Consider the following 16,451-nt stretch of genomic DNA (forward strand, 5'->3'; position numbering starts at 1 on the left):
TTTTTCACTGTGTACCTAGGGTGCCAATAATTCTGGAGGAAATTGTATATTATGGTCATTTTAGAATGCAAACATACTACATATTGCTCCATTAACATGAAGGGGAATGACAAATTACAACATTGTGACACCAGTATAAGTATCTGGTGTCACAATGTATCACAGCCAAAATTAGAGGCCCGGCTGGAAGCAGGCCTCATGGAGACTTCCAAGACGTCAAAAATCCATAGATTAAACAAGGAATTGGAACAAGCAGCCATGTGGCCATGCTGCAGTATGTCACGCTAAACTCTCATCCAGATTAAGCATGAGCATCTGAAGAGGAGCTACCAATCTGTGGCTGAGTGATGATGGGAAGGCCTCTCTCTATAGGTAGCTAAGGAATAAAGTACAGAGAGTTTGTCATACACAAACAACCCCTGCGCCTTTATGGGTTTGGCAAATTGCATATTTGCTGAGCTCTGCTGAAAAAGCTGGGGGCTGTAAAATGGGTAGTTTTCCAATTGCCCTGTACAGGATTACCAGCCATAATCTTGTTCTAAGGATCCTTTCTCGGAGAGGCTCTCAGCAAAGTATTTAATAAAACGTCATATTGCATTTCTTCTTTGTTTTTCATTTAATTAAGCCTTAAACTCGATTTAAAACCTGTGGGGACGATGCATACGTCATCCCCTCTTCATGCTAATGGGGGTTACCGTGGTACCTGTGGAGCTTGAGCACACTCCCTGGCCTTCCTCTCCTCCGGAAACCCCCATTTCCTGTTTCATCTTCTTGGTTGTCTTCCGGCGACCCCGGACCTCTGCAATGAGTTGGGAGAACTCATGGCTGTGTTGCTTAACTGCAATACAAATAAAGAGGAATCAGACATATTGGAGCCATACTTGCAGATTTTAGGACAAATAGTACATCCTACATTCAAACCTTTGCTAATGTTTGCAACATGAAACCCATGTTATTTACAAATATTGCATAGCAGGACACCTATAGGTTGAGTCCCTATTACAATTGCAGAAAAATAGGTTGAGAAGCCAGATACATAAAGTGCATATCATACAATCTCTCTAATGCGATATATCTTGGACAGTGTGCAGTGGGAGACTTAGGGGGATTTTTGTTTTGAATAGCAGAACACAAAGACACTCAGAGAGGGCTTTACGAAAATGAAGGAGAGCTCAATAAAACAGCATCTCAGAGAGCTTATCAGCCTAAACAGAGACAGACAAATGATAACAAAAAAAAATGATAATTCATGCTGTAGAAACAAACTCATCAAAATAGATGAGTGAAACCAAAATGAAAACCACACTGGCCGATTTACGCAGACAAACCTATTGGGATCAAGTCAGCAGAAGGATCCAAACAACGAGCCAGAAACCGAAAGGCTCAGTTCAGCAGAAGAAAAACATAAAACCATGAAATATAGTTTAGGCTCATTCTATTCTTTTTTTTAATACAATAATATAACTGAACAGAAACTAAAGAATGTTAAACCGAGAGTATGCAATTGCAATGTCATGTTATGACCAAACAACAAATCTAAGCAAAACAAAAGCAGAAAATATTTTGCTTAGACATTATGCCTGGCTACAGATTTGATTGAAAAGACAAGTGTTTTAGTTCATACAAAATAAAAAGAAACGCACCAAGACAAGAATAGCCTGTGTTGGTAAGGGATTTCATTACATGATTTCATTACATGATTCATTTCCACTGACATGGCTATCATACAGTGGGTATAGAAATAATCACCCCCCTTTAAAATAATCACATTTTGTTGCTTTGCAGCCTGAAATGAAAACGGACACATTTTGTTTTTGTTTTATTCAACTGTATTTACAACTTATAACATCCAAGTGAAAGATATAATGCCAAAAATTATAATTACAAATTAAAACCCAACCAGGTGTAGTTAATCACCTCAATAGCACACAAAGCCAATTGACTTTCAACTGTGATCAGATGTGGTCATTTTGATTAGCTCAGCATGAAACAAGCTTTTCCTGAAGCATTTCAGTCCTTGGTAGTGCAACTGAAGAAAACAATCAACTATGGGTGGCAAGGCATTGTCAAAAGATCTCCGGGATAAAGTTGTGGACAGGCACAAATCAGGAGATGGATACAAAAAAACTATTCAAAGGCTTTATCAGTGCCTAGAAGCACAGTGAAGTCTAATATTAAGAAGAGGAAGGTATTTGGTACAACACAGACCCTCCCTGGGTCAGGACGTCGCTCCAAACTGAATGAAAGAGCCAGGAGGAAACTGGTCAGAGAGGCTACCAAGAGGCCTACAGCAACTCTGAAGCAATTGCAGGAATTCATGACAAAGAGTGGTCATTGTGTACATGTGACAACAATATCACAAATTCTCCACAAATGTGGCTTGTATGGGAGGGTTGCAAGAAAAAAGCCACTCCTCAAGAAAGGCCACATGCAGTCACGACTGAGCTTTACCAAAACGCACCTTGAAGATTTTAAGGTCACGTGGAAAAAGGTGTTATGGTCAGATGAGACTAAAATTAAATTATTTGGCCTCAATGCCAAACGATGTCTGGCGAAAATCCAATACACCATTCCTACAGTAAAGCATGAAGGTGGTAATATCATGTTATTGGGTTGTTTCTCTGCAGCAGGGACTGGAACATGGATGAGGCAAAATACTGTCAAATTCTTGAAGAAAATCTGCTGTTCTCTGCCAGAAAGTTGTCAATGGGAAGAAGATTTACCTTCCAACATAACAATGACCCAAAGCACACAGCAAAATTCTCCTTTTTCTCCTTCAACCACTCTGTGGTCAATGTCCTTGCATGGCCTAGTCAGAGCCTAGACTTAAACCCCATTGAAAATCTGTGGAACCACTTGAAGACAGCAGTCCACAAACGGTCACCATCAAATTTAACTGAACTTGAGCAGTTCTGCAAAGAAGAGAGGTCAAATATTGCAACGTCTAGATGTGCAAAGTTAGTAGAGACATATCCCAACAGACTAAAGGCTGTAATTAAAGCAAAAGGTGGTTCAACAAAATACTGACACAAGGGGGTGATCCTTTTTCCAACTCAGTGATTGTTTTATTTAAATGTAATTTTTTTCTGACATGTTGGTGTTATATCTTTCACTTGGATGTTATAAGTTGCACTGAGTAAATACAGCTGAATGAAGCAAAAACTGTGTCTGTCTTCATTTCAGGCTGCAAAGCAACAAAATGTGATTATTTTAAAGGGGGGTGATTCTTTTCTATACCCACTGTAACTATGTTTCGCAGAACATTTGGTTCTCTCAGCTAGGGCAAAGCTAACCTCCAGTCATCCCTGGTGTCTAAAGTAATTCCTCCAGTTAGAACCACTGGAATCTCAAAGACATTCTCATCACCACTAAATATTGTACTGTTAACCAATATCTACAATCAATCTAATGAATCCCAACAAGACAAGAACCACACCAGAGAGCAGAGCTCTCCCACACCAAACGTGGTATAGTGAAATATTCTGCAAAGCTCTGGAACGTGGCTGCAGCTGATTATGTCAGCAACTCAGTGTCAAACATTCCAGTAAGTCGGATGTTTACAGTGTGTGCGCCGTTGGGTACTGCCGCATGGTCCATATTAGCCACCTCCTCCCCTCAAACCATGACAAAGCAGTACCATACAGTAAACACAAGGGGCCAGATCCACCAGATAGGGATAATCAGTGACAGAACATGGATAAAGTGTGCCTGTTTGCTTGGTTATCTGCAGGCTTTCAAAGTCAGAAGGAAGGGGGCAATATAGCAAAAGGCAGACAAAGATTTTACTTTAACATTAAGCATACAAGACTAGAGGAGGAATCAGACTATTCTGAAGAAGATTTGTGACTTTCCCATTACCTCGATGAGTCACAAGTGTGGACAGTGAATAAATGCTCAAACAGTTCAACATGCCTTGGCACAGATTCAACAATTTACAATTTTTTAATCAACTTCCAATAGTTCTGTTGACACAAATATTTTTGAGTTAACGCAAATGCATGCCATCCGCGCCTCAAAAGATATGTGGCTAAAACATCTGTAATGCTGAATTTACCATATGTTTCATATGAAAGCCCAGAGTAACAAACCAGTATCTTGGCTGCAATAGTCTATGTTGTAATAGACAAATTATAGTTACATAGAAAAATACGAATACATTTCAAACCAGTAGTTTACATCAAGACCTGTTATCTAATCATGCAATTATCAGTGACATTCGGTAGGGTAAGTGCACCTATTAAGCCCATGTACCATTTAAGTACACTACCAACTTTAGATCCCAAGTCAAAAAAGTTGTGTACTTAAAATGTATTATTTTGGAACCATTTATGTTGTACTGTAGCACTCTAAACAGCATTAAAATAGTTTAAGTAACATAAACATTTGCAAAAGGATACTTCAGTGCATTAAAATGTATCCACTTATTTCCTACTTAAGTTACTATATATATATATATATATATATATATATATGAAAGAGATTCAGATTATAACTCAAGTGAACAAAATTTGCATCCATGCATTATAATCAACATGTTAAGCAAAGAAAACTAACATTTCCAAAACATTTAGTATATACTGATAATTTATTTTGAAATATAACTTATTTCAGGTGGGTTTAAAAGGTACATTTGTATAAAAATAACCACTCGTGAGATGTGTTAATGAAAGCACAGATAATCAAAATACATTTTCAACATAATCAATATAAATGTTGAATAAACGTTGCTGTTTCCAGTGCATTTACTGACCAATAAACATAATTTTAAAATAGCTTATGTTAATCTGTCTTTTTCACTATAAACCACTAGTGTTCCTACTAAACCCATATGGGTACTTTGTATTGAAGGTGTTTTTGAGTGCATTCAAACAGCCAACCTTATACAGTTAACCTACATTACAGGATATTTTCATAGGAAGAAATGTTTTCTCTTTTAATTCCAAAAAATAACATTTAGTATGAGTGCAACAACAAATCTCAATCGATTCATTATCAACAAAAACAAAAGCTAAAAAATGCCACAGAACAACGGTAAACAGACTGATGTAATCTACAGCATACTTTGCTAACAGAAATGAAAAAACAAAAAACAGCCTATTTACAGCCAAGCAGCGCCCATTACCTACGCTTCCTCTATGGGCTTGTTTACATTACGATAAATTTTCTGAGACATATCGAGGAACTCCCCATAAACAGTAGATTATTTTCTTGTATAAACTTGCTGATACTGATGGCCCGAAATACCACCTCCCAAGGTAGAGTGAAAACCCTTAGTGCAGCCCTGGCTTGTGCCAGAAACTGATTCAAAGCAAACAAGTACACCTTATTTAGTAGCACAAAGACTGCTTCCAGGGAAAGCTCATGTTTGATGTGGCTTCAATCGTGGCAAGGCGTCAGTTAAAGATTATACAGTGATCACGATGTGGGCAACAACAGCAAATGAGACAACCCGACAAAACAACAACAACAAAGGGCCTTCAAATCTGGATTCAGCTGCACACATAGAAAGAGAGCAAGCAGAGGAATATAGAAAGATGATTCCATGTATCTGCCGTATTGTGACAAACTGATATCTAGCATGGGTGAGCAGCGAAGCACCATGGACAACATCATACAGACGCCCTTAATGGAGAAACTTCACTACTTCCTTTTACTACTTGATGGCTGGAGGGCAAATAGTTGTTAGAAGATTGAGGGTGTGCAGCTAAATGCATGCATGGAGGCAGACAAGAGGGCTAGAGGTTAATTGCGGGCAATAATCCCAAAATAAATGAGGGGTTTAAGGCTTGTTAGGAAATAGCAGAATACAGAAATCAGAAAAAAAACTGAAGATGTCAGAACTGAAACTAAACCTTTTAATTTAATTTTAATTAACTGATAAATTACACACATTGAATTGGCCTCCACCTCTGCACATTGTAGTGAATCACATGAGTTCAGCATAATCTACTGAAACTGATTGCAAAGCAAACACATGACCACCAAGGAACTTTCAAAAGAACTAACAAAGATGTTGAAAAACACAAACCACTCTTAAACAGTGGAAGGAAGTGCGACATCACCAAGAACATGCTTTTAATCAAACCATCATGCTGCCCCTTTAATCTGGATTACTGTAAATGTAGGAGACTGATCAGAAAGGCCAAGAAGCTAACAGGCCAGTGGCAACACCAACAAAGCTACAGTACAGGCTTCATGCTTTAAGTGCATATTACAACAAAATATCCCAAATATACTCCACAAACCTGGCCTTTACCATATGGTGGTTAGAAGGAAGCCATTACTTGAAGCCAGACCATCGTGAGTAACATTTGAAGCACACAATTTAAATCCCAATAGGTTTCGGAAAAAATCTCAGGAATTAGAATTTGGCAAAAAGTTTATGGTCAGACAAAACACAAATGTAACATTTTGGCCTACATGCAAACCTTAGTTTGGCACAAACCCAACATCTCCTATAAAAAACAACCCACCTACTGTGAAGTATGGTCTTGGCTTGGCAGCATGTTTTGGGGATATCTGTCAATGATCTGGTACTCATGACAATAGAAAAGAAACTGAATGGAGAAATGTATAGAAAAGTAATTAACACATGTTGCCCTCTGCAATAAAGCAGAAACATGGATGGAAAGTCTTTGATGTCATCTTTCAGCATGACATCAACCAAAGCACACAGCCAAAACTACAGGGAACTGGCTTAGAAATAAAAAGGCCAATAAATCCAATCAAAAATATATGTTTTGACATACTCACAGAAGTAAATTCTGCCCCAGGTTCTTCAACCAGATATTTAGGGGGATCGAGACCCGGTTGTGTATTTTTAAAGTATGATATAATAGTTCTCAGTAATACAAAATCCCCTTAGTGATGCGGTCTACAGTTTCTGGCCACAGTTAACAAAAGTGGCACTGTCCAGCCAAAAAGGGTCCCTGAAAAAACACCATGAGGGTGTTAAGCACACTCTGTGAAAATGACAACCTTTCTTAAGATTGTTAACTGAAAACTGCTAGTACCTACCATAATACATGTAACCAGCTTTGTGTGCGTGCGTGTGTCTCCGCATGCCTGTGTGGCCCTGAGCCTGTTCAATTCACTCATCAAACAGCCCAAGGAGTGAGTCATCCTGGGCCGGGCAAGCCAACCTTGGTCTGATTCATCAAACCGTTATCACAGCGATCCAGCTTTATAGAGAACACCCCTCGGTCGGTGACAGCAATATATCCCACTGTCCCACTGTTGTCAACGTTACACTAACCAACTTTATTACCATGGAACTACGTATAGAGAACGATAAGTCAACTTTTAGCCTATACCTCAATTTATTTTTTCATAACAACAATCACTGCTATAAGCCTTCTTGGGTCAGGGTTTAAGAGCTTTGCAAATCTGAATGGTGCTCTGATGGCAGATCTGTCTTCTGAAAATTGTTCAAGCTCTGTCAAGGGTTTGGGAATCATGGCTCAACATACATTTTCAAGTCTTACCAAACAGATTTAAGACAAACCGGGACCAAGCCAAATCTGTTCTGACGCAGGTTTTCCTCTAGGATTTTACCAGTGTTTAGCTCCATTACATTTATTTGAATCCTGGAAAAGTCCCTGTTTTTGCCATCATACATACCATCCTTGAAAATAAGGATGCAGTTACTCAGTGATGCATTAGACAAGGTTGGGATCAATTCTATTTCCAAAAGGTGAACCAAACTACATTTAAAATTTCAATTGTCCCTATCAATCAAATAAATTGTGTTTTTCTTGAATTGATCCCAATCCTTTTGTTGGATTTGTCCCAAATATAAGGCTTTGGATTTAAGCCAAGAAATGTGCTCCTTTCTTTTCATATTTTTTTGCAGTATTACAATTTGGCCTCATTTTTATTTCCATTGCAATTTAAGTCTTCAATGTTGTTGGTCGATCTTGAGTCATTTTAAATCACCAATGGCCTCATGGGAGTTAGCCCTGGGCAGTTTCCATCCAGTCCATTTGCTCAGGTCAGAAGGAATTACTGATTCTTTAATGTGTGTGGGTGGTTTATAACATAATTCACAGCACACATCATTAACCTGACAATGCTTGAAGAGTAATTCAATATCCAATTTCTAATTTCTAATAATCACTGTACTTTATTAAGCATTAAAGTTGAATCTGTGCTTGCAATTCAACTGACTGACAGAGCGTCAAGACACCATAAACACTACTCACTGTAGGTCGAATGGATCTCACCAATTTCCGCCACACTTTGATTCTTGGAGAACACCATGGCCTGCAACACAAACGGACAAACAAAATACCATGTTACAGTGATCACATGCCACAAAAACACCCGTGACAAGGTTCTTCATGAGCGACATCATCTTTTATTGGACATGTTTCCATATTGGGAACAAATATGGAAATATTTGTTTTGGTACGTACACTTTTGGTTTTCCCTTTAAGTTGGTTCCTGGCCTTCTCATTGGCCTCCACTTCTTTAGCAATACTTTCAGCTGTGGACAGAGTATGAAAAATTGCCTTTAATCCATAAACATGGATTAACTGAACAAATGCTTTCACCATCAAATAGTTACGTATGTGAAATCACAAAAAACAGGAAACTACAGAGCATTATAAACATGTAATATAAGGTACCTTAGTTGCCCATGTCCTTAAGTTATCCTAAATAATTTTGTATTTCACACTGTTGTTGTTGGAAACTAGCAGTTTTAGGAGGGCATCATTCTGAAGAAAATGTCTCTGTTCTCCCTCCACTTAAGAGTAGGCTACACAGCACAGAAAGTTCCTGAGAGTTGAAGGTGCACCATGAAGTTCAGAATTAGTTTCATGATTGCCCAGAAACAAATGCTCAAATATAGTTTTTTTCTCTCTCTCTGCATTTAAATGAAATTTAAAACAAACAAATATATACAGGGTTAAAGTGCAGACAGTGAGCTATCGTTTAAGATTATGTTAATCTGTGCTGGAACATTTACAGACTACCACAATTTTGTACATAGTCCATCATTTTAAGTTATCATGTACTATGGTCACACATTGACATTCTTATAAAAGTGTGCTGTACACACTTCAGATATCACACAAACACGACAAAGGGTCAAGGCAAGAACAATCATGCAATCTTGGATAAAGTATTATGAATCATGAGAACAGTGGACTTAAATAATGCATTAACCTGAAAACGGGCCAATGCACTTGATTCACTGCATTCCATCCAAGATGTGTGTTGTTCTGCTAAAGCACTGACTGTACCATGCAGAGGCAGATTAACTAGAGAGTGGGTCATTATGGGTAAACTCTGAGCCATTCAAAACAAAACCATAAAATAACTGATTAAGTTTGGTTTGTGCGTTCTAATTGGCTAACGTTTCCTTCAGAGACATAAGTGTAACTCATTTCTACTTTTCATCTCATAAAATTGATAGTAATTTACTAGATAGAAATGCGTCATCTCCACTCTCTGGTAATGTACAGCTCTCACCAAGAAAGCACTGGAAATCTTGGATATGGTTAAAATCCGTCTCAGTCTGGCTGCAGCCTACTTCAGAGAGGACTTGGCAGGCTATGGCCTGCAATAATCTTCCACAACACAGACGCCATGGACATGGACAGAAAAAAGCTTTCAGTCTGTAGTTTAAGCCAACCGTCTATATCATTTCAAATTCAAAAAGCTGGAGTACCATGCCAAAACAACAACTTGTGCCAAACACACGACATGGTCTGCATGCACATGGGCAAGACTGCATATACAGCTCCGTAAAAAATAAAGAGAGCACTGCACCTTTTTTTTCCCTTTCCAAAAAGTTGAAAAGGAAAGTTTTGAGTGAGGAACAGAAGCGTTCAATTTGCAGTAGTCTCTTAATTTTAACCCTTCTGTTCCTCACTCAAAACCTTCCTTTTCAACTTTTTTGGAAAGGAAAGAAAAAGGTGCAGTGGTCTCTGAATTTTTTACGGAGCTGTATATCATGATGTATCACAACACAGCAATGTTTTATCAATGTTCCCTGCAATCTATTCCTGGACCCAAGGAAATCTAATTCAGTCAGAGAGGCTAATATTCTTTTATCATCACATATAATCTGTTGTGTATTTTTTGTAATAGATAAATAATGAAATATAGCTTGGAGTTAATAATGTCCAGAATGTCTAAAGTGTTCAATCAATTATTCAATAGTTGCTATGAATTGTGAAATCAATGGGTTATGGCAAGAAAAAGTGCTCTGGCATTTGCTGTCACTGTAGCAGAGTTTTAATCATATTTTAGTTTGCCTTGTTTGTACAGCAAAAACAGCAATTTTTACTTTACTGTCCCAAGCCATGAACGAGAATAAGAATGCCATGGACTTTTGTGGCTTGATACCCTCACTGGTAACCAAGTCCATGTGGATGACAGGGAGTAAAATCTAAAATGTCAGCTAATTTTAAAAGCAGCCAGTCAAAAGCCCAGAGACAAACGTTGCTGAAGGGAACCCTGTCCTCCACACCCAGTAAAAACAGCCCACCTACCTGGTTTTGGTTCTAGGGCGTCACACTGGGCATTGTACATGTGTACAAAGTCCTGGTGCCTCCTGACCAGCTGATCTCTGTTGCCCTGGACAGAGAGGTGGCACTCTTTCAGTCTCCTCTTCAGCTCCTGCATGGACAGCAGTGTGTACACTAGCTTCCCCATTGGTTTCCGCTTAGCACCTAGGGAGCTGGGGTACATCAGGCCATAGGAAAGGTCAGTTTACAACTGATATAACATGCGATTAGATGTTAAGAAGTTAGAAATGTAGACACGATAAATGTTCCTGATTAAGCTTCTCAAACATGCCCTTTCTAGCAGTCTACAAAACCATATAGCAACTCACTCAGAGCTAGACACAGGACAAACATTGCCTTGGTAAGCTAAAGATGTCCACATAAATGTGTTCTCTGGGGTTGCTAGTGTATTAGACTGGAGACTGTAGAGTTGTCAAGAGGTCAACTTTTGTACAGCCTTCCTTGTTTCTTGAAGGATGCAAATGGTAGAGAACTTGTTTAACAGTGTTATGATAGCCCATCAGTTTTGTAATGAACAGTGTTGGCGTGGGATGGCGTGGCATTGGCGTGGCATTTATTGGCGTGGGATTGGCCTTTCTTTCCCAAAGGGAAACATACCCCAATCCCTGGTCAGTGAGTAACTAATAAAATTGCATGTTATCAATGGCAACTTCACAGTAGAGACAGTCACGTGATCCTGAGGCAGACTGTTGTGCCATTCCTCCGCCGTCATCACCTCATGTTTCAGCAGGGTAATAACTGGGCCTCAGGTTTCAGCAGGGTAATAACTAGCCTCAGGTTTCAGCAGGGTAATAACTGGGCCTCAGGTTTCAGCAGGGTAATAACTGGGCCTCAGGTTTCAGCAGGGTAATAACTGGGCCTCAGGTTTCAGCAGGGTAATAACTGGGCCTCAGGTTTCAGCAGGGTAATAACTGGGCCTCAGGTTTCAGCAGGGTAATAACTGGGCCTCAGGTTTCAGCAGGGTAATAACTGGGCCTCAGGTTTCAGCAGGGTAATAACTAGGCCTCAGGTTTCAGCAGGGCAATACCAGCCTCATGTTGCAAGGATCTGTACATAAATCCTGGAAGCTGAACATTTCCTAGTTCCTGCATAGTGGTTTTATGGTGAATTATTTTTCTTTTAACCATTTTATATTGATCAAATGTTAACATTTTTCAAATGTGTATGGTAATGCTTATGAACAGCAAGGGCTACAGTGCTACAGACAAAAACATTATAATTATGTGGCAACAAATGTGTGGTGCCACTCAACCACTTTCAAAGTAGCCTAGCACATTAGGAACACAAAAAGGCTCCATACACTAGATTTTATCAAACCGGGATGGTGAATGACATAAGAATAACAGATAGTAGGCCAGTCGTCTTAACATCTATAGATGGCTTTAGTATCCCTTCCATTCCATTGTCCCCTGGTTCTGGATCAGATTCACTCTGATGAATTAGTCAAATAAAACACAGTGGACAGCTAATGTGTTGATGTAACGTAGGGTAGTGCTTTGTTAATGACGCCTAATGTCTCTCTATAAGTGCCGGTTGGCCTAATTTTAGTTTTTAATATATTATAAGATCTTTTCCCTCATTTATTCTGCATTATGTTGGCTGATGTAATTCCATAACCAAGACAACAAAAAAGAAACAATTAGAGATTAAAAACGGAACCTGGACTCTCACTATCCCGGTTTGATAAAAAGTGTGTTACCTGGGACTTTACACTAGATTTTATGTGCTGAGTTGCTTTCAAAGTGATTACGAGGCACAAAACGTTTGCCACCAGATCTGGCACCACACACATTTCAAATTTTCTTTCTCGTCTCGTCGGTAGCCACGCAAGGCCTTATGTTTGGGTTGAGTTGGCTCGGATTTCTCCCATTCAAAACTCACGTAGCCTCAGTTTTTTTTAGACCACTTCCACAGCGCTTCAGGTTACCCTAAAGGTCTTGTTCTGGTCTGGGGGTCCCCTTTTGGGGCCACCCTCGTGGCGTTGTTCTCGTTACCAGTTTGCCTGAACTGACTAAACTGCTGACCACTTAGAAACATAGTGTCATTCAGTTCGCCCTAACTATCTATTGTCTCTTTCCACTTGATGTCAGCCGTTCACTTGAAGGGCCCACAAGGGGCCCACATGCCCATGGGCACTCCTGGTCCTGCATTACACATTATAGAGCTCTTTTCATCTGGCTAACCACCCCCTGAAGATAAAACATCTGTTGGGGTTTTAGCTGGGCTTTCCATGTAATTTTCTTCAGACCATTCATTTTGGTCCCCTCTCCTAATATGCGTAATGCAGACTACAATTTCAAATATCTGCGTCTCAGGAGAGGACAGTGTTTTTCAGATATGGCATTTTTACGTCACAAAGACACTGGGCCTGTATTCATAAGAGGACTGCAGAGTTGACAACAAAACACCAGATCCTATAGAAATCAACTGTAAATGGTGGGTCAAATTCGTTGAGAGCAGAAACAAGTGTAATCCATCACTATGAAGTCAAGGTTTTGCTGCTCTCTAGCACTCTACTATGTTTCAGACAGAGCTGCATAGGAATCAGGACTACGTTAATCATACTGTGGAGCTATGCAGTACATAACTTTCAGAAAACATTCTCATTTTGTAATTTTAGAATAGGTATTTCAGTGGAGAAAGGGATATTGGGTCTCCACAAACAAATCTAAATAGGATAAATGATATATCAGTAACCCATCAATATTATAGGAAACATACTCCGAAAGAGGTCTCCAAATCTTTCAGACATGAGTTGCAATTTTCCTCGTTTGGGATTGTTTTTGTTATTTAAAGAAACTTAACAAAGTGGATATTCTGCATGCATTTACAATCGCTCATACAGTCCTAATAAGTGCACATTTAGGAAAAGTGGAATGTGCCGGTCTTGGCTGAATGTGTAGACTGCAGCTGCTGCCATGTCATACAAAGAACAAATAAATACAAATTATATACTTAATCATGATGAAATTTGGCCTGGTAAGCCTATTTCTTTCCCCAAAAAAACTGTACACTTTCAGACATTGGTATTCTGCTCCTGCGTATAATTCTAGTATTGTTTCCCTGACAACCATAAACTCTGCAGATCGATGTTGCATGTTTTTATTCTGTGTGTTTATGTTAAGGTAGCAAGTTAAGTCACCATACAAAACAACCATAACACACTTATTTAAAAAGAGTGGTCTGCATGCAGGCATCCAAAAAGCAGGCTGTGCAAAGATTATTTGATTGACAGACAGGCTGTATCTTGAGACTATTTGATTGACAGTTCTGCTTGACCAGTGATGGACGTTAGTTAGACACAGCCTTTCTTTTTTACAGACCATGGAAATGCCAACATTCCTCAAGAGAACATTTCAAGCCAGTGTTTGAAAAGCAGTAGTGTACCCTTACAGATATACAACTAAGGTATAACTTAGCTTCTGAGGCGCCAAAGCCCATATGTCTGAAAAGGGTTTCACTTAAAGGGATCATTTACAATCTGGATGTTTCAGTGTATTGGTGTTTCAGGGATGCAGAAACATAAAGTACACAGGAAAAACAGAAAAGACTCTTAACAGAGTGCGTTGTCCCCCCTAGTACCTCCTAAGGCTGTCATGCTTCTCCCCTCGGGTCAGACAGATGTCCAGGTGTTTGTTGATGAACTGTTCAGAGATCCCCACGGAACACACAGGACACTCGACTGCAAAAAAACACAGACATAAAATATAGAAATAAAAACAAACACCAAAGGACAGAGACATTGTGAAATGGCATATTTTGACATGCCATTGAAATCATCCATCAGTTTACGCGAATATTCCATGTAAAATACTGTATGTATTTGGGCCTCATTCACCAACCGTCCTTCAGAAGAAATTCCTTCTTAAAACCTTCATCTTATTTGGGATTTGTTCTTAGGTAAGAACAGAATCTACGCACAATCAAGAGCACACTTACACACATCTGAGGGCTTTGGAATTTCTGTTTGTGATTTCTGTGTGCACACAGCCCTACAGCACTTTCATGGGGATTGGCAGGGAGTTTACCTATGCTAATTAGGAGCAACTGGCACACGCTTTCAATTTACGAGGACATTGGGATTCATCATTATAAGCACATAGGTGCGAACAATTCCGTGGTTTGAAAACACATCATGAATCTGACAGACTTTTCTTAGGACCTTTCACACAACATTAAAAAAAAAAAACCTTAGGAAGATACAGGTAGATATCCCAGTAGATACACAATGTATCTACTGGGATAGACAGGAAGATTTATTTACTTGCCCTGAGTCGAATGAACCACTGGACACCATTGTTATGTATTTGCATTCAAAATAAAGTTAGAGGAAGTAAGCTAATGCTAAATAATAAAGTAATGACTGAACGCATATAGACGAACTGCTAGAATGTTAGAGTTCCCAATTCACCAAGGTTATATTGCAGAAACATTACAAGGGTATCCCCACTGATCAGACACATAAGTAGAGAATAGGCATCACTGCAAAAATCACAACCTATCCCTTTCATGTCTTCACAGACCACCATTCCTCACCTTTAATCAGAGGCTTGATATCCTGTGATGTGGATTGTGAGTTAGCAAGAGACACCAGACCAGTAGAGATGTTCCTCATCTTCACAGACTGAGCTGGTATCTCCAAATCCATGGGCTCCTCCTTCACAGAGACCTGAAGACTGGAGTCTGCATTCACATTGAGCGTATGACGAGGGCTCTCCTTCATAGTTTGGCTACATTCAAGCGCGCCCGACTGTCTCTTTCCACGGGGAGTAGGCACAGCCGCCGTAGTAACAGCGCTTGAGGAGGTCGTGGGGGCCTTCTGGAAAAAATGGTTAAGGATGGAGCCCTCCTTCTTGGGGCCCCTGTACATTCCAGGTGTTTTACACTTGATAGTTGAGGATGGAGTCTTGGGCGATATTGGAGGCGTGTCAAAATGAGCTTTCGACATCTGCTGTCTGGAATAAAAAGGAAGTTAAAGTATCTTAAAAGCCTATTCACATACCGGTAACAGTTAAAAGGATTTAATTGGTGCATTTAATCTTTAGACTAGTTGTGTAAAACAGAAATGAAAGGGAATAGGGTAAGTGATGCTGCGAACTAGTGAAGTTGGACAAAGTAGGTAGCAAGCAAATCCTGCTGTGTTAGTAACTAGCTAGATTCCACGTTTTCACAAAGCAGCTGCCACCTGCGACAACCACTATCAGCTACTGATGGTTTGCTCAAAAGGCGCTAACTGCAGAGAAAACATGCTGACGGACAGACCTATTTACAGCGCCGCTTAGACGTAATGGAAGAACAAATGCCACAATGCCGAAGCGGTTCCCTCAGATATTGGAATCAATCCCCACATTTTGTTTTATCAATTTCCCAAACTTTTAAATCTATTCCTACAACTTTATTTGCTCGCTCAACTTTGCTTAATTCCTGTGTCTAGCCAGCACTTTTCAAACACACTTATCATGGATCTATTTGAATTCTAAATCTATGGGGGCTTGAAAATGCTTCATGTTTTCAATGTTAAACAAGATTTTGCTCAGCCATAGCAACTCTGAAACGTTCCATGCTCCAGCAGAACATGGACAACATGAACAAGTAACAGTGGATGTACAGTAAGGGCAACAAAGGGTTGTTGCATGTAGTGAAAGTGGACCAACATTCTTCTATCCACACAAGACCCAACTGACAAAGATTTGAAAGAACAAAAGGCTTACAAGCTGAGCATACTTTTCCAAGTGGCATTACTTTGTGAGGCCTGTCATAAATGAAAACCGTTTGTTATCTGCATTAACACAATCCCTGTGCCAATTGGGTCGAGTGTGGATAGAATAAGATCTACTTATTTTCTCCTGTAATTCCCATTCCTTTGTTTGCACTTACTTTACATTTGGCTGTATCCCGTCAATGCCCTTAAACCCT

At 39.5% G+C, this 16,451-nt stretch overlaps 1 protein-coding gene across 6 annotated transcripts in view; it reads right to left on the reverse strand.

The window, feature by feature from the left end:
• Positions 1-16,451, reverse strand: part of rad18 (RAD18 E3 ubiquitin protein ligase) — a 63,828-nt gene that overhangs the window by 23,794 nt on the left and 23,583 nt on the right. For all 6 annotated transcript variants that reach the window (XM_034287017.1, XM_034287016.1, XM_034287015.1 and 3 more), the window contains exons 5-10: positions 15,072-15,490; positions 14,118-14,217; positions 10,500-10,687; positions 8,415-8,485; positions 8,202-8,262; positions 704-838 (exon numbers count right to left, since the gene is read on the reverse strand). In XM_034287017.1, coding sequence (XP_034142908.1) covers positions 704-838; positions 8,202-8,262; positions 8,415-8,485; positions 10,500-10,687; positions 14,118-14,217; positions 15,072-15,490 — 974 coding nt within the window. The remainder of the gene's footprint in view (positions 1-703; positions 839-8,201; positions 8,263-8,414; positions 8,486-10,499; positions 10,688-14,117; positions 14,218-15,071; positions 15,491-16,451) is intronic.

Source organism: Esox lucius, chromosome 17 (assembly GCF_011004845.1).
Source record: "Esox lucius isolate fEsoLuc1 chromosome 17, fEsoLuc1.pri, whole genome shotgun sequence".
In the NCBI taxonomy this organism is placed as follows: Eukaryota; Metazoa; Chordata; class Actinopteri; order Esociformes; family Esocidae; genus Esox; species Esox lucius.